The 24,977-nt window shown below is 33.1% G+C and overlaps 1 protein-coding gene across 2 annotated transcripts; it reads right to left on the reverse strand.

Annotated features, from left to right (window-relative positions):
• Positions 1-4,062: 4,062 nt before the first annotated feature.
• On the reverse strand, positions 4,063-23,579 carry LOC128994099 (cell cycle control protein 50A-like). Of its 2 annotated transcripts, none has more exons than XM_054418361.1 (9): positions 23,471-23,579; positions 23,139-23,201; positions 18,152-18,285; positions 15,361-15,501; positions 14,376-14,568; positions 13,893-14,021; positions 13,313-13,534; positions 10,484-10,649; positions 4,063-5,117 (listed from the first exon to the last, which is right to left on the reverse strand). In XM_054418361.1, exons 2-9 carry the CDS (start codon positions 23,176-23,178, stop codon positions 5,072-5,074), a joined length of 1,071 nt encoding a protein of 356 aa, XP_054274336.1. In that variant the 5' UTR covers positions 23,179-23,201; positions 23,471-23,579; the 3' UTR covers positions 4,063-5,071. The 2 variants fall into 2 exon arrangements, with proteins under 2 accessions (XP_054274336.1, XP_054274335.1); XM_054418360.1 differs by lacking the exon at positions 4,063-5,117 and adding an exon at positions 6,994-7,066.
• Between the last annotated feature and the right edge of the window lie 1,398 nt (positions 23,580-24,977).

Raw genomic sequence — 24,977 nt, forward strand, 5'->3', positions numbered from 1 at the left:
CAATCGACACTTGACTTAGTAGACTAAGGGGGTGTCGAGCTAACTTATCGAAATGTCGGACTAGGCCTAGGAAATATGGAGAAAATGAAGTTAGACATTTAAGTTTCACTCAGGTAGTATTTAAAACGTGAGATGAATCAAACAAATTTGTTGAATAGGCCTACTATTTAACTTGCTTAACTCCAAATAACTCAAAAGGTCAAAAACGATTTAATAATTTGTAGGCCTATACCAATTAAAAGATAAAATTTCAAACTTTTATTTTATTACATTTAAGTTAAATGAACTTTCCCTAAGCATAACAAAGAGGTCAATGTAATTTAGCACAAAAGTGAACAAGAATTGCGAGTAAAATCAGTTGCTCCATGCAAGTTACGCATCACTAAACTGCCAAACATGGTGTGTTTAGAAGAATCAATGCAAGGAGTCAAAATAACAATGCAGTCACTTTTTTTTGTGAATTAATGTGTTGTGAAGTGGCATGAGCGACCTTAATAGGTAGTCACAGTTGTAAACATAATAGCCTATTAAAAAACTTTTGCAAAACTTATGACAGCTAGCCTGGCCATACTACTAGACCAAATTACACGTGGGTTGTAAAAAAAAAATGGTTATCGGTCCTATATGTGCAGGTTTTATTTGAATTTTGAAAATATTTATGTTAGTTGGATCAAAAATGGTAATTTAACTATTTAAATATTTAAGCTTATGGCAGCCGACCATACTACTGGCATAGATGGAAGTAACTTTATAGGCTACAGTATATGCTACTGGACCGATTTAGACGCGGGTTGTACGAAAAGAGCGGTTATCAGTCCTATATGTACAGATGTTATTTGTATTTTGAGAATATTTTTGCTAGCCTAATTGGGTCAAAAATGGAAATTCAACTTTTCTTATGGAGATTTATCATGGGGCCAAATTTTTTATCTTACGACAACCACCCTGACCATACTACTTGACCGATTTACACGCAGGTTGTACCAAACCCGCAAACCAAAAGAAAGGTTATCGGTCCTATATATGCAGGTTTTATTCTTTTTTTAAGAATATTTATGTTAATTGGGTCAAAAATTTAAATTCAACTTTTCTTATGGAGATTTAACATGTGGCTAATTCTATGTAGCCTATTAATAGAGAAGCATGTTTATAAAAAACCTGCAGTGGAATTCTCTGTTTTTTTCTGTTTTTTTTTGTTTTTTTTTTGTATCGTATCTACCTGAAAAATGATTGTATTTTGAATATTTTTACATTTCTATATAGGGAAGTAAATTAATTTAACATTTTTTCTTTCTTGGATATCACGTAAAACTATTATGTTCATAAAAAAATTATCGTATCTACCTGAAAAATTATTGTATTTTGAATATTTTTACATTTCTATATAGGGAAGTAAATTAATTTAACATTTTATCTGTCTTGGATATCACGTAAAACTTGTATGTTCATGAAAAAAAAAGTTTGCCTTTCAACTTAAAGAATTATTAGTTTTTATACTTAATTTTTAGAACAACTTAACTAGGCCTAAACGGTTATAGTTTTTAGGGTTTTCAAATATTTTATTACATTATGCTTCCTTTAAGTATATGGCTCACAAGGTTTTTTCTATGTTGGTTCTATTGGTGGAATTTATATGAATTTTCAAAAATATGTCTGCACAGTCGCTAAAATTGCACTGCCAAACAGAGTTTGCTGTGCACCAGTTGGAATTTATCAACTTACATCTCTACTGTAAATTATTTTGCTTCTAACTGTATAACAATTTATAAATTTTAAAACTTTTAGAAATAAGAAATAAAACGTTTTTAAACTCAATAAAATAGAGAAAATAATTTATAAATATGTGGAGAGAATAAGAAATACTTGTAAGATTTAAAACAAAAAGCCTGGGGTGCATGCAATAGCTAATTTACTATTTTTAACATGTTTAGCCTCTGGATCACATAATTTACTAATAAAAAGGTTAAATACCGGTACCTGTAGTACTTGTCAGTGATCCTGGATTTTAGATCAGTGACCCAGGTTTCGAACCTAAAGGTTCATTTTCAAGCCGATACCATAGTCAAAACACAAAAGACCATTTATCGTACCGATTTTAACCGATAACCGATCTTAATTTACTATTATCTTCACCTATTGAATTATGGGTCTGACTTAGGGGAGGTACGAATGAGGCATTAGTTCAAAATTCCTCCGTGAACAGCGCTGTAGTAGAGAGCACTTTGGCAATGAAGGTTTACTAATACTAATCGCAAAAATCGTTCTGTTCATAAAATAAAATTATAAATGACTCAAATTCAATTTTATAATTTTTAAAATATAAAATTAAACTATCATAACCTAACCGAACTAACCAAACTTGCTGATAATTAAATAATATAACAAATGTTTAGTAATGAAAAAATAATTCTGTTTATTAAATAAAACTAGAAATTGCTAAATTAAAATTTATAATGACTTAAAATAAAATTAAACTGTCATAACCGAACCAAACCAACCAAACTTGCTGATAATGAAAATATCTTGGACAAAAAGTTAGTGCTACCAGCGAGATTCGAACCCGGGACCTTCAGCATATCAGCCCGGCACGCTGACCACTAGACCACCGAGGCCGATGGCCACTGACCGTATTGTTTCGGTAATGGCATTCCTTCAGCTAATAAGAAGTCCACAGCTGTCATCGTAGCCTCTTCTGTACCTCCCCTGAGTAAATACCTTGAATTATTAGCTATTTTAACCTCAATTAGAAAATATAGATGTAAATCATACAAACTGGATGTACTGTATGAACATGTTTGTTTCCTTTCGGTATCTACCCCCTGTTTATTAGTATTATCTATTGCAGGCGCCCTACGTTTTTCGTTTTAAATCTTACAAGTATTCATTTTCTCTACATAGTTATATTATTTTCTTATTTATTGTGCCTTTGAAAACGTTTTATTTTTAAAAGTTTTTTTTTTATTTATAAATTATTTTCTACTATTATTCCAATGTGTAAATATGTTAAATCTCTACTGTTTTACATAACCAAAATCTTTTGCTACTATTTTTGTAATCATAAACCTCTGCTCTTTGAACAAACTGTCAAATAAAGTATTTACAGCTTCAATTGATATATTAGACTTTAGACTATTTACATTATTCCAAAATGTAAACATTGAACATGTTGAAGCCAATGGGGCTTAGCCCAAGGGAAATACGAAAATAAAATGATTTAATATTGCATTGTCATCCATTTGTAAGCTATATTTCAAGTTTAAAGTCTCTAGCTCATTTGGAAGTTAGTTTAAAATCAATTGCAGGATTTGTACCGGACAAGAAAGCGAGCGAATAAATATGTTTTAAAATAGTCTGTAATATCCTTGAGTATGCACATACTAGAGTAGATAGCCTACTCAATGGATGTTATCGCTACCTGAACAGTGCTGTTGCAGAGTAGCGTCTACTGCACCGCGGGCAAAAGGCAGTTGATTGTTTTTTAATATTGCTTTCATTGTAGGTTATAAAATGTCATTCATGAAATTTGTTTGTTTGGTCGTAGTTCCGTTGTTTTATAATACATTTTAAATTCTAAATGATTAAAAAGGCCGTCAGCTATTAACGCTCGTAAGTGCCAATGGGTTAATATAGAGATAAACAAGTTTTTTTCATTGTCAGAGTTTGACTATATTCTACAATGCATTTATTAATCTTGTATTAAAATGTGTACACTAATAAGAAGATTCAAAGTTAGGATTTGTGAAAAGAATGTCTACATCTATTTAAATCTCTTGGTGAAATATGGTTTAGAATATATTCCAAATAGTGGTTCAGATAAGAATTCTGACCTCAAACACCTTAATTTTGCCCTGCTTCAAATTGATGAATATGTGCTGCTTGTAGACCAATTATAATAGCACATATTTAAAAAAAAAAACCTTTCATAAAGTGATTAAAATATATGTAGCATAGCCTAGGCCAAGTTGCAATTCGTGTAGCCTATATAAGAAATGCGTATAGAAAAGAATACCGTAACTTGGTTATTATCAGAAGGAGTTAAATAACTTAAACAAATAAACACAGTTTCCTAAGGATTACATTTTATTTGGAAATAAAATAAAAACACATATAATACATAACTCATGAAGTAATCTATGTATATAAAAGTAATATGTAAGAACTTATAACTAAATAGGAACAATAAGCAGTATATATTCAACAATCATTGTTAAAATTAATTCGGGTTAACATTTATCAAAATCTTTTATTTATCACGACCAACAATGATAGGGGTACCCAAAACTATTGATAGTTTTACTGTTAAAAATTAAAACGTGTCAAACAAAAAGTATATTAGCTGGTGATTTCTTTAAATTTGATATAGGTTATTATAATACTTGGCTGCCACATTAAAAATTGCAATATTGTTTGAAACTATTTTTTATTCTTTTATCCACAAAAATGTAAAACAAACAAATAAGTTAGCAACTAAGAACCAGCAGGAGACTCGTCAAGAGAATAACTGTTATTGAGGATGGGTACTGATGATGACCAGTTTTAAGCCTGGTAACTTTGACTATTAATAGACGGTCAATTCCAGTATCCAAAGGGCAATGGTAGGCAAGCATCATAACTCCGTTAACTGCAAATAACTTGTACAGCTTTAAGGACTTTAGTCCTTTAAGTGTTAGTCTTAAAAACGTAACCCAAGTCAAATCAGTGATGGACAAATAAAATAACTTGACTATCTAGGCCTACCAATATAACACTTCTTGATTACAAACACATTTAACTTCTATAAAAGTTGAGATAACAAATATGTCTTTTGAAAAATTAAAAATTATTGTGAAACATCCTTTAAAAATAACTTTGAAATAATCAACCTTATAGCCTACTATGAACTTAGCAAACATCATGACTGCATTGCGGATTAGTAACCTTAAGTACTTAGCACAGCTTTACAGTTACTTTTTGATTTGCACTAACACAACAAAGAGATAAAATCTGAAGCTCTAACGGAAATGCACAGAAGTCGGTAGGACCCAAGTTTTCTGACATAACATTGACTAGAAGTATTATAAGGCACTAACAACTACTGGTACGATGTGTGTGGATTGACATTGATCACCTCCGTGGTACTGAAAAATAAATAAAAACAAAGGTTAGCTTAGCTTAGTGGTTGACTTATTATTAAAAAAATATACATGCCAAATTGGTACAGCTGTACTTTACTATTCTACCTTGTGATGCGCGATTGAGAGATGTGTAAACAATCAAAATGTTTCTTCTCAAGATGTTCCGCTCATCGATTGCTTCGATTACTTAGCAAGAGGTTTGTACAGTCAAAATGTTTTTCTCCATTGTTGCGTTCATTAAGCCAAAACGTCTTCCAGCAACTGTCTACATTTCATGAGCTGTCACGAGGAAGTTAATTCTTGTTTCTATATTTCATATAGGTACAAACATATTCTGCTGACATTTGAATAAACACTTGCGTCATTCCGTCATGTCAGCAGCAATAGAAAATTATTTTCAAGTGGTAATAATGTTAACATAACATTGCAAGAACTTTCAGTCTCACTATAAACTATCGAAATCCATATACAAACATTTTGTTTATAAAATATCTGGTCAATAGTTTTTATTGCTTAAGCCTATTGCAGTATATGTCACTATTCCGTAGATAAAGATAAAGAAAGTAATATCATCCATGAATCTTCCTCGTTTTCGAAGTAGGAAAGACCTCTCATTGGGGGACAATCCCCGGAAGAAAGGGCAGATACAATATAAATTAGTTGCAGATTGCCAATGCCGTACTAAAGGAAACAATCGCCATGAACATCTTGTTAAAAAGTCTCTCAGTAAGGACTTCACAGTACTCTTCGAGAGGAATACGAGAGAATTATATGCTCACCGTTCTGAACTAAAACTATCACCACAAATATCTTGTTGTTAAAAAAAAAACCTCTTTGTAGAACCTCTTGCTAAGCAAATTATAATCGAAATGTTTCGATTGTGACCATATTTTCTAAAAATCTTTAACTACATAATGGATATTATGTCTATGCAGCTGGCACTGTTGAGGTTTAAACTGTTACAACCAAGAGACAATGTGACCCGACAGTAGATTTAACACATTAGTATATTCCAGTAAATTACATTCTCCCAGAAAAATTAAATCTAATATCAAGATCCAAACAAGATGTATGGCAAGTAAATACAAAATGTCCTTTGGAACTTGTCCATTTATCAAGGTCATTTTGGTTGTTAAATGCTCACAATGTAAATGTATTTAAACAAATTTCGTTACAAGAACTACAGTATTTACATTTTGTTTAAGATTTGATAGCTTGACCTTAAATTAAAAGAACTGTTAAATTGTTCTAACAATAAATACATTTTACTAAGCAAAATGAACCAACATAACAACTGTTACTCTACAGATTACATTAATGCTACCTTCCAAAGCTGCTACATACTATCCAACCCAACAAAAGAAAAACCTAAATACTAATTGATTTTTATATATCAATGAAAGTTAGATAAGCTAACAAGTACTGTATAAGGAAATGAAAAATTATGTTGTTTAATAGATTACATTGTATAATAATTACTTACATTACATACTCATTTTGAAAACAACCCGGTATTTATGCTTGTACAAGAAAATTTTCTCTTGTAGTTTTCTAATTCAACACAATGATATTACAAAATTACATATAACTGAACGAAGCACAATTTTTTTTTTAATAATTCAACATCCTTTTTATCAACAAAGCAAGTGAAATCTGATACAACTGATACAAGAAACAGCAGATGAATAGCAGAGCCACATCATGTTTATGCCAAAGAATATTACAACAACTTGTAGGTTTAAAAAAATGTATTCATCAAAGAACTAGTAAAATACTACTAAGGTAATGAATGACAAAGTAAGATACTAATCATAGTAAATAACAATAGATGAGCCTACAAGTGAAGCAATGTGGTGTCACTACTGGAGGGTGGGAATCACAATTATCAACTCACTTATAGCTGCGTACTTTGAGTACAGCGGAGCCGATGCCAAAACCAAGAAATGTGCTCGCTTTACCGAGCCATCAACAGTGTTAGTAACATCTCTACACATATTCAACCCTACTCTCTCCATTGTTACCTCAATTTTATATTTTTTACATGGACATGACAATCAGATCAAACTGATAAATGAGTTCGGTGGAATCAAGGCTTTCAGTATCTAGATGCATACTATACTACATTAGTCCTATCTATCCAACCTAATTGGGACTGGTCCCTGTTTGGATTAATTCTGTTTTTGAGTCATAGTTAGGCGTTTGACCCCCTGGGATTGAGAATAATTTGTCCTACCCTAAAGAAGCGGGATGTTTCTTGGGTTCCTCGAAACGTAGGACTCGATTCTTAGGACGGTTGTGTGTGTGTTAAATAGTGCATGACAAGTCCGGTATATCTCCAGACAATAATACAAATTAGTGAAGCCCACAATATTTTCACTAACTGTGGCCAGAAGTGCAAAAAAATTACATGAAAAATTTAAACAATTTATTTAAAAGACTGTAAAAAGCCATGTATTGCTCCCACAATCACAACAACACCATTATCGTCTCCCGTGATCATATCTCATGATGGCACTCTTCTAGGTACATGACAACCTTAAAAGAGAACCAATGGAACACCGTTAATAAATTTTAAATGGATGATTGGCCAGAGACCACGGTGCTTTAACGGTGCCAAAAAACTTCAAAATTATGAATAGCTTGTTTTATAAGGTTTTCACGGTCAAAAATGTGAAAATCCAATATCTATGACATAAAACCCTGTTCCCATGGTCTAATCATGCTGGTTCGCGAACTCATTAGAATAAAGGTAGCTTTACACATCTGTCCTAAATTTCATGGAATTTGAATGATTTTTGCTCGAGTTATCATTTTAACCGACACATTTATAACTCGTTTTAGTTATAAAATGAGGTGCAATCTGACTACATAGTTAGGTCTTATTCTACCTAATATTACAACATTAGTCATTAAATTGTAATATTTCAGCTATTGAACTTGGTGTTGTTTGATAGGTCATTTTAAATGCTAAATAAGAGTGTTCTTGATATTTTTAAATAATATCAGCTATTTTTTTTGCAAAATTTAAAAAAATGTCCACCGTTTTAAGATTTTAAATTGGACTAAGTTTTTTTTTCTGAACATGGGTTTCTTCTATCTTAACAGTAAGATACATACCAAGTTTCATAACAATCGGTTGGAGCAATACGAAGATAATTTTTTTTATGTAAAAGATTCTAAATGGCGGGATTCCATATCTGGTTAAGGAAACAATGAAACATAAACCATTTCCCAGAGTCTTTCCTAGTTGAACCTTGACACCCTGTGTGTATCAATTTGAAACTCTAGCTCTGGAGACATCAAAACGGAAAAAAATACATCGGTCCCGGTCGTACCAAGAGACCTACGGTAATAGCTTATTCCCTATATGCTAAAACTAGTTTAGCTAGTTGTTTCAAAAAACATAAGTTATCTACTAAATATTTTATTTATAAAAAACTCAAGAAATTAAATAACTGAACCTATAATGACTGTTAAACCAATAACTCTCCAATTAATGTACATCAATATAGGCTATTAAAATAAGTTGGTAAAAAATCTTTGTTAAAAAAGGCAAACTAGGGCTTTTGTCAAACGCATTGTAGTTTTAGACCTTGGGGTAGGTATGGATTGATTCCAATACAAGAAAAAAAATGTACTGGAAACATGTTGGAAAAATAACACTTTATATGGTGATTATTAGCAACCCTGCAATAAGAAGAAAAGAAAGTTTTCCCAACTGTCACCACAAATTTTCCATAGCAATGTATTTCAGCCACTAAAAACCTATGCAACCAGCTGAGCGTGACTACCAATTAGCAAACATCCACTCACAAAGCTCGGTTTATTTCCGGCTTTCTCTCCCTTCCCCCAATCTCATCACATACAGACCTGAACAGCCAATGCAGGTTATAAAAGATCTTCACCATTGGCCATACAGGATGACAATTTATTCACCAAGGAATTTATTATTTAGCTTAAAGACTACAAAACCCATAAGTATAAATGCTGAATGAAGTTAAGTTTTACTGCAAAAATATATGACACCGTATTTGGAGTAACCTTTCTAATATCATGATGTATTCGCCTCTGGATAATTCAAATTGCAGTTATCTGCATTTCTGTCAGTTTGTTTTAGTTAGTTTTTATTCAAGATTCAATTACAGTTTTTACCTAACCCGCCATGTTAAACTTCCCTATCCCAAGCGTGATGTATACAACTTCCTTACTTCTCGAGTGATGTAAAGTTGAAAAAAACTCACTCGGTGATGTAATGAAACCCATTTAAATAACATTGAGTGCTTAACTTAAAAAAATATACCTCTATGGAGGCATCGACGTTCAACGCTAGAAATCAGCTGTGCGCTTGAATGTTATTGTTATGCTTTAAAGTATTTTCCTAACCTAGCTTTTGTTTGTAAAAGAACGTTACTGTTAGACGATGAGTGAAATGGATAATGAAAAATATTGTACGTAAACCCATGTATATTGTCGGGTCAGGTAAAATCTTGTACGTTACACGTTACGCAAGAGCGTGTTTACATCTCTTAGGAGAATTATGCAACTCGCTTCCGCTCGTTGCACAACATTCACCTGCGTGATATAAAAACGCTCTTACTACACTTGTAATGTAAATAGCTATTTCCCCACTTAATGTTTAGCACACTTTCAGTTCAGTACTGTACATACATGTTCTAGTGAAAATTATATTTAACCAGCTTGACGTCTTTACTGAAGATGTACACAACTTTTGCAGCACAAAAAAGCTGCAATTAAATTACATTACAACAGATCAATCAGACAGTATAATTAATATTATTAAATATTTCAAATAAGATTTTAAAGGTTTGAAATTAAAATCTAGGGCTTTGCAAGATATGAAGAGTATTATAACCTACTCAAGCTATTGGCTGAATCCCAAATATTTCACTAGATTTTCAAATATTTAGTTGTTTTCATATCTTAATGTTAACAATCCTGAAGGTAACTTATGAGGATACCATGGTTTCAACACACTTTTAACCGTACACAATTCATACTATTCTCGATTCATTTAATTTTGTTTTGACCATGGAGACCAATAAGTTATTAGTACTACCCAATGGATTGTTGAGATTGAGGTAGGCTACATGAAGTAATTACTGTCCCACACTCCTAGAGCAATCAATGGAAAAATTAATGTTTTTCAAACGCATTCATAAAACCTTTAACTTAAATGATCACAAACAGAACTGGCAGTAAGTGTTGTTTTAATCAATTTTTAGAATATTCTGGTGCTGATTATTTGTTGGTTGGTTCCTAGAGCACGAAATTAAAATCACCAATAATATCTTCATATCTCTCTGATGTTGAGCCTAACCAAAGCAAGAGGAAATAAAATATCAGCTTACCTTTTTCCATACTTGATATGTATAATGAGGAACACAATGCCGAGTACAAAGCAGATACAGCCCACAACTATGTATGCCCAGCCCATGAATGGGTTCTTGCCTCCGAGAATGGATGTTGTGGTGAGAATAACCTGCTTCGACCCTTCAAAGCCAACGACTGGATAGTCTGAAAAATTACACCTTTATTAGAGATGACTGAGAAGTTAGGATATTGTAGGGAAACTTTTCTCTGCTGGTACACAACTCACTCACATGTTACTCATAAAACACTATTCAGCACTGTTATTTTGTTATACCATGTACCATGTATGGCAAGGTAAAGGTATAACCAAGGGAGAAAGTTTTGAGTTTTATAATCACCTAGCCAAAAAAAGTTTAGTTTTAAAACATTTATTAGTACCTATGGCAGTACATTTAATCCTCCAATTTGGTTGTCCACAAGCCTCAGAACATGCTTTGTGTAGAACGTGTGAAGCAAACCAAGGGATCAGCTTGTATAGTACAAGAATTGACTGTACCGTACTGATTAATTTGAGAGACGAACGCTTTACATCCAACGATTTAAAGAACTACTGGATTGTGTTCTCCGTAGCACTGCTGGCACTGTTTTCGGTCTAGCTCCCCCCACTCCTGACTGGCAGAAGCCGATGCAGCCCATACACTCACCATTATAAAAGGCACCTTTTTAGTTACTGCTCTGTTGATATATATAGAGATAAAATATTGCTAACGCATGTCAAACTCGTTTTACTATTCTAAACTTGATGTCTGCTTTATTCCTTGCAGAAAATTTCACATTTTAACTCTTAAAAACTACACATTCACAACATTTTGAGTTTGGATGTTTTTAGACAACTGATATTGCTAGTTCCAAATTATCTATGGCAAAATAATCAGTAATGGCAAAGAAATGATAGAAAATGCAATATTTGTAATTTCAATCCCATCAAACGAAAACATATTACACATTAAACATTTCTGAATAGAAAAAAAACCCACAAAAAAATAAGTGCTGAGTAGAAATGGATTTGTTCAGTTTTGCTGCAGATCGATGTTTGACGTAAATGTGATATTTTTTTCTTTTGCTGTTTTGTGACCTATTTTATCACACAGTGAAATAAAAAAGCGCTTACTTCAAACATATGTCTGTGGATAAAAACTTAGTAAAATAATTCTATTCAGAAATGTTTAATATTTAATGTTTTTTTGCCACACTACTGTGAAATGGACCTGCTTTTGTTTTGTCACTTGCGAAAATTCATCATCACAATTTTTTAGTACGGGAAAAGAATGTTTACTATGCAAAATCCATGTTAACTATCTGATTTGGATTTTGCCGACGTAAACAAACAAAGATTTGTTGTTGTTTTGTCAACTGTTTCAATTTTCAACAACCAAAACTATGCCACCAAAGTAAATATTAACTTTAAATAAAAAGGCCTAACCTAAAAATACTACTTGAGTTTTGTAATGTTCATAACTGTAATAAAAAGAAATATCCAATGTCTGTTTTAATAAAGAAAATAATTAATCTTTGTAGTGTAGCAAAATGTAGCATTCAAAACACAAGTGAAAGTGGGTCTAAACATATTCTCGACCATTTTCAAACATGGTCTCAAATAGTACTTTCTATCATTTCTTGCAATTGCTTATTACTTTACCATGTAAAATTTAGAACTAGCCATATCAGAGTTTTCTAACACATCTAAATTTTGAGTTAAGTGTAAGTGCAGTTTTGATTAGTTCAAATGGGTTATTTTCTGCAATAAACCAAACAGACATAATGTTTTAAATAGTAAAAGAGTTTGACATGCATTAGCGATATCTTATTCCTAGATATTTCAACAGAGCAGCAACTAAAAATGTGCGTTTTATGATGGCGAGTGTATGGGCTGCGTAGGCTTCTGCCAGTCAGGAGTAGGGGAAGCTAGACCGTGCGGCCAACACTGAGCCAGCGATCCATGTGTTGTGTATATCGTTTACATCACCGCGTAATTTTCACAGGCAGTTGAACTCACCAACCCAAAAACTTAAATACTTATCTGGACTTAAAACTGGCAACTGGTTATGGCCTAGGCTCAATTTAAGAAAGAACAGTATTTTATAACCTTTCTCAAAAGCAAATTTGTTCTTTTGGCACTATAAAATAGAATAATGTTTCAATAGACACATGTTTCATATTTAGGGGCCGAATAACAACAAAACTACGTTTGAGTTCAATAAATTTGAAATGATTTGAATTTGCTTCACGCAACTATTCATTTTTTTATTTACACAGCTAAAAGATATGACTTACTTAATCAGAATCAATTAAGAAGAAAACTTGAGTGAGAAGCCTATCTTATCTGGGATTTACTCAAAGGTAACCTCACATTGAGTGAATTTGTTTTGAAATAGATTATTTTCAACTTTGGAGTAGGGCCTAACTTTAATAACTAACAGATAGTTGTAGTGACTGTTTTACAAAAATAAAAATTAATTTCTGTACAAAGAGTCAATAGTCCTTCCCCCTCCCCCCCCCCCAACCGGCGGGTTCTATTGACTCACTAAACACAATATAAACGTTGTTAAGTGCCATTAACAAAAACCATTTCTTTTGTCAAAAGTAATACAGTATTTGGAAATGCAACTCCACTTTCTTTGATGCCAAATCAAATTCTGGGAATGATAGATACATTTACAGTACGGTACTAAAACATGAGCGAGTAACAAGTCTGAGTAAATCCCTTGAAATCAAATTAATTAATAAAGTTACTCCTAGCAGCCTGCGTAACTTTGTGACTTCAAAATCTGTGATATATATTTGAATTTAATAATATAGATACTCACTGTATTGGACATTGAGAGTGTAATTTCCTTTGGGCAGACCTGTGGTGAACCCCTGAACACTGTGGTCTATACGACGGTACAACTTGCGGAAGTTTGGCAAAGCAGCTGTCCGCATCCAAACGATCAAGTCTTCATTTTGAAATCCATTGTTGTCTTCGTTCTCCAGGTCCAACTCCCAGATATTCTTTTTCCACATCTTCGGCTTGTCAAAGTTTTTAAATACTGCAAACAAACCGCTTGTAATTGTTGTGAAAATGTCAGTTAAGAATTTAGAATGTTATTTAGGTTGTTATAGAATTGGTATTTGTTTAATTTAAACCCCCAACTGTTACTTTTTAGGCAATGGAAAATTGACTATTTAAAACAAGCAATGACTTAAGTGAATACAGTTGATTTTAATGCTGCAATATAAAATCAACATTAAATGTTGAACAGAACTATCCTATTGTATAACTTGATGAAGTCTTTAATAAAATTAAATAAGATATCAACCAAAAATAAAGAGCAGTTCGACTGAAGATTTACAGTGAAGAACCTTTGAACTTTAATCCCGAGATTAGAATGACTGAGGTGTGTTTACCATCCTTAAGCTGCTGTCCCGAAGGTACTGGGGGGTTGCGGAACTTGACCTGCTTGTCCGAGGGCCAGGCGATGTTAGTCCTCAGTAGCGGAACCTCCTTCGACTCCTTGGTGGACAAGGTTATCTCATCTGTCCAGTAAACAGAATATATTTTAATACAAAACAACAATTTTCGCAATGACTTACAACGTAAGTGATGATGGTGTTTGGTGCTGGACCATTTACATTTAGATTTCGACAACTGCTGACGCACAACCATTTACAATAAATTGTTAAAAAAGTTAAAAATAACAATTGTTAAAAATATTAAGATATAAAATTTTAATATATAATAATAATTATAATAAAATTTTACAGATAAATTACTTTTTAGATAGCCTTCATCATTATTCTTAGAAAAAATTTTGAAACCTTAGCTTTAGTTTAGATACTTTATATTAAATTTAAAAACTGCAATATGATAATACTGTAAAAAAAAATTACCACTGAACAGGGAGTTGGCGATGGCTCCACAAGGTGCAATAGGTTTGCCGTTTGTTCCAAAGCGAAATGGATCACAATCTGTAGATGGAGATTCACTTAACTGCCCAAGCAGCTGAAAGTCATCTCGAGACTTAACATAGCGACGATGATTTTGATAGAAGTTCTTCAATCCATAGTACATGTAAACTGTTCCCTGTTGGACAACCAAAGGTTAAGGTTCAGGTAGCAAAAATTGTAGCCTATTTTATAGACAGAAATATGAGAATACAGCAGTAAGTAAAAAATAAATAATGTCAAACTCTCATCAAGACATGCAAAAAGATGTACCTATCTATGCAAAGAAAATTTTGAACGGTTTGGGACTGTCCAAAACATGATCCATCACATTTACTACCTAAAAAACCTCAGTAGAGTTACTGAGCGAGCGTAAAACCAGCTCACGCATGTTTATAACATTTCATAGACTGAAACATGAGCATTTTATCATAGCACCCCAACAGAGGTATATGGCATATCGAACTGATAACTACACCTGGCACTAGAAAAATGTGCTTACCAAGTTGAATCTGACAGCTGTTCTGTCTTCTGTCCATGTATGTGTACCTATTACTTCGGTTGCTAATGCACATATTTTTGTTTGGTTATTCACTCACCCAAAGGACTGCACTACCTTATTTAGCCCACTTTTTTTTGTTTTGTTTTTTTTTTTTTTTACTCACTAAAGAATCAGTATGAGTATGCATCACTATGTTAGTCCACTATCTATGTGCACTACTATGTGCATCACTATGTTGAGCATCACTATGTAGTATGTTGTTAATTTTGTTAAAAGATATTCTGACATTAAAATTATCTATGAACCTATTTAGATCTAATTTTAACCCTTTGTTTAGGAGAATAACCAGAAATTTTTTATCTAGGTAAATTATGCCTGTTTAAAATTATTAAGTTTAATTATTAAGCCAACAAAACAGTTTGCTGATACCTCAAGTGTCGTGTCCAATGAGAATGGTATCCTACAAGAACAGGAAGCATTGGTGTTGTTAGTTGTGACAATATCTGCACACGATACGTTAGGTGCCTTGACGCTTGTGCAGTAAGTATAGTCAATGACTCTTTCACCAACCTGAATAGAAATCAGAAATATCTAAATAACACTACAAAAGTAGGCTATACTACTAATAACAATGCTGCATTTAAAGTAGAATTCATAAAAAATCTTTGTTAATAATAAGATTTTTATTATATACCAGGTTGAGGCTGGCTGGTAGCCATTTTGAAATCAAACATAACAATTAAGTAAAGAAAGACAAACCTTAATGATTTTAATATTGGTTAGCTTAATGTGTGTTGGTTGTCAAAATGCTCAGATTGAGCTAGTGAGGGAGTTTAAAACAAAGGTTTAATACCGGACCTTAACAAATTTGAGAACGGCAGTAGTCACTCAGCAAGAAGACACTACGTTTCAGGTAATACACTTACCATGAGTACTATTATTATCATTATTATTATTATTATTATTTATTATGAGCATTAGTGAAGTTACAATAAATCAGTAAACAAATATATGAACAAGATTATCTAGAAAAAGTTTACTGCCTAGCTGCTGTTTTTTAATTGCTTGGAAGATTTAAAATGCATCATTTCCGACTGTTAGGACGACTGCATTATCTATTTTACTGTTCGCTTGGATAACCAAGTTGCATTAATAGCTTTTAGCGAATTTCCCAAATATTTAGGGAATAAGCTATTACCGTAGTAATCATGGCAAGACCTGGACCCGGGACCAATTAACTTTTTCGTTTTGAGGTTCCCTGAGGCCAAAAACACCATCCATTCAATTTATTATACAGGGTTAGGCAAAAGTCTGGAACCCCCCAGTTAACTTTTTAACCCGTTGCAGTAGGAAAACCAAACTTGGCACATATTTACAACATAAGAAATTGCACTTTTTCATCAAAATTACAACTTTGCCCCAGCCCCAAAATGGGGTATTTTTGGGGCAGCCCTAAATTTTCAAATGTAAACCCCTATCATGTGACACCTCATTTTTAAGGGTTTATCAAGAGAAATTGAATGGTGCAAACCAGAGGTCAATATCGCACCCTTAATCAAAATGGCAGCCATTTTATTTTAAGATGAGCAAGCAAGTTAAAGTCTGGACATCCCAAGTTAACTTTATAACGTTTGGCTGTAGGAAAACCAAACTCGGCACATGTTTACAACATAAAAAATGCACTTTTTCATTAAAGTTAAAACTTGTATCCTGCCCCCAAAATGGGGTATTTTGGGGGCAGCCCCAAACTTTCAAATGTAAACATCTATCATGTGACCCCTCATTTTAAAGGGTTTCTCAAGACAAATTAAATGGTGCAAACTAGAGGTCAATATCACACCCCTTATCAAAATGGCAGTCATTTTGAAATTTTTCCTATTAACTTTTTAACAGATTATAGCAGGAAAACTAAATAACTCATCATACCTTTATACAAAAATAGAATTCACCTTTTGGCTAGTATTAAAATATAAAAATTTTAAAGTAAACTGGGGGTGTCTAGACTTTATATTGCTTGCTCATCTTAAATAATTAAAATGGCTGCCATTTTGATTAGGGGCGCGATATTGACCTCTGGTTTGCGCCATTCTATTTCTCTTGATAAACCCTTTAAAATGAGGGGTCACATGATAGGTTTTTACATTTGAAAATTTGGGGCTGCCCCCTAAATACCCCATTTTGGGGGCTGGGGCAAAGTTGTAACTTTGATGAAAAAGTGCAATTTCTTATGTTGTAAATATGTGCCGAGTTTGTTTTTCCTAGTGCAACGTGTTAAAAAGTTAACTGGGGGGTTCCAGACTTTTGCCTAACCCTGTATATATAGCCTATATATTGATTTATTAATACATTATATATTTATAGCAAATCTGGAATATACTAGATTAAAATGTCTAAATTGTCCCAAATTCTACATTGGTCAGACTGGAAGAGCATTTTCATGCAGATTCAAAGAACATATCTAAGCCGTAAAGTCAAACATCCCAACGTTCAATGTACGCAGAACATATTATATTAGAAAACAATCATATTTATATAGGTGTGTGTGTGTGTGTCCGTTAGCACGATAACACAAGCAAAAATGGTCAGATTTTGATGAAATTTGGTATAAACGTGTAAATCTACTTTTATTCAAACGAGTTTGCGAACAAACATGATTGGAATATGGGAACGGGAATTTATGGAGAGTTTTATGGGGTAAAAATTGGTTTTTCTCATTTAAACAAAAAAAACATCAAATTTAGCAATTTCTTTCCAAACCATTTTTCAGAGCTTTAAAAAAACAAATAATTTAGTATATAGAAGCGTTATTATGCGGCTAATGGTTACGGAGAAAATTCCAAAAAATTGTAAATTTAAAATTCCCATGTTATTCTTATGAAGACAAACCATAACCAGTCAACCAGCCACTAAATAAAAGGGCTCTAAGCATAGTAAACTGTTGTAGTTTGCTTGTTTATGAAAATATTTTGATCAAATTTGGAAAATGCATTTATTTCTCACTAAACTATTAACATTAAACTTGTTAAACTAATTCTATTTAAATAGAGAATAAATGTGATATTTTTACGGAGACTTTTAGTGTAAATTCAATCAGGCAAATGGAAATTCGCTTAGTCTGCAGGTTTGCTGCAACGGGGGTATTTTAATAGTTTTAATAGCTTAGTTTGGTTCTTATTATGCAAATTGTATTAAAATGTTCTCGTAGGCCTAAATGTCTAACCTGTTCAGAAAAATATAGGAGACCGATACCAATCGGTATAAATGTAATCCCTACGATGAAGAAGGTTGGTAGAACTGTCCCTGCAGTAAGAATTGGTTGCCAAGCGGGAAGTTTCTGCTGCTTGAATGCACTATCTGAAAAAAACATCATACTGTCTAAAGGTGCCAAATCACACATATAACAGACTGTTGTTAGTTACAATACTAAAACATGGGACAGGAAATAAGGGAGAGGGTATTGCAGTCTGTGTTAGGTCTCATCAAAGACTAACTAGTTTACCACTAAAATTTTATAAATGGATTTTATGGACCAAGTGTTTGATAAAGGTTACAGTAGTTGTTTGGCAAGTCTATTTAATTAAATTGCAGAATAGCCTTGATTAACTGAGTGTACGTTCGATGATTTGTCCACCAATTGATTTTTACAATAAACCTTTCCACATCGGACAAGCAGCTTCAATTGTGCAGTGCACATTTTATGCTGGGTTGTGTTTAAAAAACAATTTACTTTATGTTTTAAGGATAACACATAATATTGCTATAGGCCCTAACTTTATTTTATTTTATTTCAACGGACATTCCATTTTGTTTGATGTGGTACTAAAGATAAGTTAACATTGTACAGTTCAAGATGACTAATATTAGGCCTAAATAACAACTGTAAAATTTTGACACTTAAACATAGGCAACAAAAACAAATAACAATAAAATAGTGATTACGGTAACAACAATAACTAATAGCAAAAACAATAACAATGACCATCGTATTATATAATAACCATAAACAACAAGGAAAACAGGCATGTTCAAGAAAATAAATATTAGCTTAAATAAGTAACAGATTATGACTAGAGCAATTATGAAATACTTTGTCTAATATTTACAAGGAACATGCAGTGTAATAAATGTGATTTTGAAAAGAAACGAGGAAAAAACAAGTTTGTAATTAATAGACTTTTACCAACAAGGATAGGCTATTAAAACAAAAATAAATAAATAAGCAGCACACTCACGCACTATCTGCCTGTTTAGGCGTGTGGCGTACAATGTCATCTTATCAGTTTGACTTCCAAGGTTAAAAAAACCTGCATATTCGTCAAAACTCAGTAATTTGACACATCAGAAATCCAAAAATAAAAATAAAGAGATTTGGAGGGTAATAAATAAAGAAAGGAAAGCGCCTAAAATTTCAAACCAGAATAGGAGCACCTACAAATCCAACAGGCCTAAGTAAAAATGAAGATACAAATTGCAAGCCTAACCGACCGGACCCACAAACAGGCTTACACCAAACAAAAGCTAAACTGGAGCACTTCACTAAAATAACAAAAAGTGAGTTGATTTGGATTTTTAACAGTTTCCCAGCCAAGAACTCATCAGGAATCTAGACAACATTTCAAATAAAATAATCAAATTCTGTCAAAATGAACTTCTAGAACCCCTTTTACACATCATAAACGCCTCAATTGAGCAATCCACTGTCCCAGAACTAATGAAGATATCCATAGTGTATCCTAAATTCAAAAAAGGAGAAACACAGCTCATAGAAAACTACAGACCAATATCGCTACTACCAACCTTCTCAAAATACCTGGAAAAAACAATAAATATGCAACTGATACATTTTCTCGAAAACACAAAATTAATATCTCCAAACCAACACGGATTCAGACAGGGAAAGTCGATAAATACAGCCCTAGCCCAACTATGCGAAACAATTACTAACTTATGGGAAGACAAGAAGCAAGCCACAGCAACTTTCCTGGACCTACAAAAGGCTTTTGACAGCCTAGATCGGAAGCTTCTCATCACAAAACTAGAAGACATGAACATCACTGGAAATGCCATAAAATGGATACAAAACTACCTTGATAACAGAAGCCAAACCGTTGAAATAGAACACTACAAAAATAACTACCAAATTAAAACTAGATCAGAACTACAAAAGACCATATATGGCGTGCCACAAGGCTCCATACTCGGGCCTCTACTTTTTCTTGCTTATATAAACAGTTTTACAGACAACTTACCCCCAGATTATACATGCATAATGTTCGCTGATGACACCACAATCATAACTCCGACAACTAAATCAGAAGAAACGACCCCCAAAAAATTGAAGAAACCCTAAAACTATCAACAGAAATCTGTGACAACTTGAACCTAACTATAAATAAGAAGAAAACTATACACATAAAATTCACAACTACAAACAGACAGCAAGAAGAAGAAAACCTCACGCAGCAAAACATAACCGACAATGCAAAATTCCTAGGAATTACAATTGATAAGAACCTAAACTGGCACAAGCATATAGACAACTTGCATAAAAAACTGTCATCAGCCCTTTTTGCACTGAGAAGAATACGGAAAATTACAAACAAATCGATAACAATAACAGCATCAAATCAAATCAAATCAAATCAAATCATCTTTATTCAAACTGTACATACATACATGAATAGAGTCACAGAAATAAGAACCAACAAGTACATTATGTTTCTTATTTTAACATTATTTTATTTACATACATTGCTAAATCTATGCAATACAATCCTTTATTAATGCTGTGTATTTATGAATGTAGTTAAAACATTTTTTACTCTTTTGGTTAGTTAGTCCTACATAACAAAAGGCTAAAGACAAATTTATTAAATTCGCTCACCAGTCACTAGATCTTGCAATTTGTATTTTTTTCTTCTTTATCATTAAAATCGTTTTTGTAAATATATACCTACAACCAGCTCTAGTTTGCTGGTAGCAAATAAGCTTGATTATAGGATGGATTAATAGAGCTATAAAAAGAAATCTTCTATAGAATAACAAGTTTTATCTTGGAGATATTTTCCTACTAATTTCCTAAATCCCTTTGTGTGTATATTAGTTTTCAGATTTGATGGTAATTTATTAAGAAATTTACATCCGATTTGTGTTGCTTTCTTTGAGAAAAAAGTGAGGTTATGCCGGGGTATATCTATTTGATCTCTGTTTCTTGTGTTATATACGTGTATATCTTTGCGAAACACATACTTATGAATGTTATTTTTGGCAGAGATAATGCATTCTAAAATATACTGGTCATAGACAGTTAGTATATCTAATTGTGAAAAGTAGTTTCTTACAGATGTTTTAGGTTCCAGGTTTAACATTATTCGCAAAGCCTTTTTTTGAAGTTTAAGTATTTTATCTAGGTTTTGTGCACTAGTGCCCCCATAGATTGCTAGACCATATGACAGATGTGAGTGTATATGAGCAAAATAAATACATTTTAGTGTTTCTAGATTACATAAAAATGACATTCTTTTTAAGGCGTATAATCCTGAAGAAATCTTTTTTACTAAATGAAGAACATGAAGATCCCAATTCAAATGGTTATCCACAATTAAACCTAAGAATTTTGTGAATTTTATTGTCTCTACTTGACTTTGCTCTATTGATATGGACAATTCCGGATTGTCTTTATTTTGCACTGTTGAGAAGAACATTTTATTTGTTTTTCCATGATTTAAAAATAAACTGTTTTCTGAGAAATAGGATTGAAAACATTTTAATTGTTCATTACACACAATTTCAAGATCATTATAAGATTTAGATGATGTTATTAAATTTGAATCGTCAGCATACAGAACTAACTTGCTATTGCTACCATTAAAGCTTTTTAATATAGAGGGCATTCCTTGCACATAGCACAAGAATAACAAAGGCCCAAGAATAGAGCCTTGTGGAACTCCATGTTTGATGTTTATCATTTTTGAGTTATGTTTTAAGATTTTACCAGTTGTTTCAGACACAATCTCAACATACTGTCTTCTATTAGAGAGATATGATTCAAACCAATCTATATAACGATTTGTTATACCCAGATTTTGCAATTTATTTAAAAGTATTTTGTAAAATCTGGGTATAACAAATCGTTATATAGATTGGTTTGAATCATATCTCTCTAATAGAAGACAGTATGTTGAGATTGTGTCTGAAACAACATATCACGCACTTTTTGCAGCTCACATAAATTTTGGAATAATAGCCTGGGGATCCACAGATCAGACATCATTAAAGAAACTTGTAACACTGCAACAAAAGGCTTTGGGAATTATAGAAGAATCACACTACCAAGACCACTTTTTCCCAAAAAACCAAATCCTCACCATCACCTCCACCTATATCCTTGAAGCAATAAAGTTTATAAAAAACAAACCAAACACTCTTAGACACGAATGCCACAAATATAATCTGAGAAACAAAACAAACCTAAAACAACATAGGCTCCAAAAAACTAGCTCAACCCCACATTTCATGGGAACTAGGCTTTTTAATCTTCTACCAAACAATCTAAAATCAATAACTGACACTAAAAGTTTTATTAAATCACTAAAAAAATATCTTCAAAACAAACCATATTTCAACCTAAATGAATTGTATAATGACCATAACTTCCTAAATAGGCCCTAAAAAAAAAAATGCTCACAGCAGGCCTACAGCATGAAGAAAGAAAATTCTGACGATTCCCCGATCTTGATGACCGTGGAGAAGATGAAGTGAACTATGAACTATGAACTAACTAACTATGAACTAATTTAAATCACCGCAATCTGATGGAGGCTCACATCAACTACATCCATTTTTAATTTAAAACTAGCGACAAATTTAACATGGGGATGGAATGTCCAGTTCTATTAATAGTCAAAGGCCATATTAATTACAACTAGGCTAGTGAATTAATTACTTTGCTACTAACAAAATTTTTAGCACCATAGTAAATGGTAGGCCCTAAATTTTTACATTTAAATAAACATTTACCTTATTATTTGAAGCAGTGTAACATCTTAATGGTTTGCAATACGTAATCAAACATTTAATGACAACTTTTTGCTAAAATCTAAACAAAATGTTTATAGTTATTTTAACATTATAAGTTAGATCATAGACCTAGGCTAAGCCCAAGTTACTCACACAAAATTACTTAGGCCTAGTGTATCTAAACTTACCAGATGGTCTTTTACTCTTAGGGTGACTTGACTCAGCCATTTCGACTTATTAGGCCTATGAACCTAAAACAAAAGAGTATATGTAGTACAATGCAATACTTTCATCTTAGTGATGATAACTGAGTCTGCCCTTTCCAGACGTTAAGTTTACCTTTAAGAAGGGGGGCCTTAAAAACGGCCTGAAACCCCTAGGTTAAGAACAACTTGAAACTGAAGTTGTAGCCTATAATGATATAATTTATAACTTGAAGAAACATATTTATGTAAGTTACCAGTGTTTGGACAATTCTTGAATTAATATAGAAAAGAAAAATGTAAATCAATGCCTTTACCTGAACTCTCTAATTATTGTGAGTTTGATTTTATGTCGATATTCCACAACATTAACATTGACATTTGATGACAATGTTATGTTGTTGACATTAACAATACTATAGAAAGCTACAGACTATAGGGTAGACGACTAGAAGGTGCATCGTGCAAGGCTTTCAGCCACAAAGATACAGATTATCTTTACGTCCATTAAGCATAGATTAAATATACTTAATTCAATATACATTTAAAATTCTTACGGATTAGCTTGGGACAGTTTTGAAACTACTTCTGTCCGGTTCATAAAGAGGATATTTTTATACTTTTGTTTTAAAATTAAAAAACACAAAAAGGGAAATTCTGTTATAAAGTGTAAGATAAACATTAATTAATATTTATCACGAATTAAGCATAAAAAACGTTGATTTACAGTGTAACTAAAATTTGTACAAGAACCAAGGACTAATTTTGCAAAGAAAATGGGCTCGCTGACAAACACTAAGAGCATCTGGGTCTGGGCAATGTAGTGTATTTGAAACTGCACTACAGCAAGCAAAAGCCCTCCCACGAAGATAATAGTCCTTCAGTGCAATCTTGAGTGATCCAGGACGGCTGAGGAACTTCTCTGTCAGCTTGCCCTCGAATACGATGTCGACGCGCTTTTAGTCAGTGAATAGTACCAGTACCAAGATAGGGCCCATCTTTTTGGTTCCCTGATCCTCTTGGTACTGCTGCATTCTGGGCGCGTAATGCAGGTCAAATCAAATCATTTATTGTCCATAAAACATAAATACAATGCATAGACAAAAGTCACAGTGTCAAAATAAAAGTCATAAAACATCAGTTTCAAATGGCCTAAAATAAAAAAGAATACAATTTCAATGCACATAAAAAACAATAAGAGCTACCTCTTAGTGCACATACCTGGTATCAACATATATCACTCAAAACTGTCAAAGGCGAAGTACAAGTGCGGGGTAACGCGAAGGGCCGAGGTTTCGTTTGGGTTCGGTGCAGAGATGTCGCTTACTTCAGTGTCTACCTCACTCCCAACGAGGCCTTCCGTGACTTTCGTGAGAAGATAGACCGCCTAGAAGAGAGCAGAGAGCATGCGCGATACCACAGGACACGTCTTCGTGGGTGGGGATTTTAATGCTAGGGCTGTCGAGTGGGTAATGAGGAATGACCCTCACCAATTCCCGGGGCAAGTACATTCTAGACTTTGCTGTCAGAGCCGGACTCGTCGTCGTCAACGAGGGCAACACGCCAACTTCAATTCACGAAGTTGACATGGTCAATTCCGATGATGACAGTGAGGTCAATTGGACCTGTGTGTCACATTACATCCAGGTTATTCTCCACGCCAATAAGCTCGACCTTGGATGGGATGCGGTGTAGGTCGCAAAGAATCTAAATGCCAGAAACGGTGATAGCCCTGAGGGCTTAGGTCACATGTTGGCCTGACTTTAAGTAATGTGACAAACAATTCCAGGTGTCTGTGTCCATGGTCCAACAGAGTAGGAGTTT

The sequence above is a fragment of the Macrosteles quadrilineatus genome, unplaced genomic scaffold (genome assembly GCF_028750875.1).
Source record: "Macrosteles quadrilineatus isolate MER2022 unplaced genomic scaffold, UCM_ALF_1.0 Scaffold_5__1_contigs__length_97177068, whole genome shotgun sequence".
Taxonomy (NCBI): Eukaryota; Metazoa; Arthropoda; class Insecta; order Hemiptera; family Cicadellidae; genus Macrosteles; species Macrosteles quadrilineatus.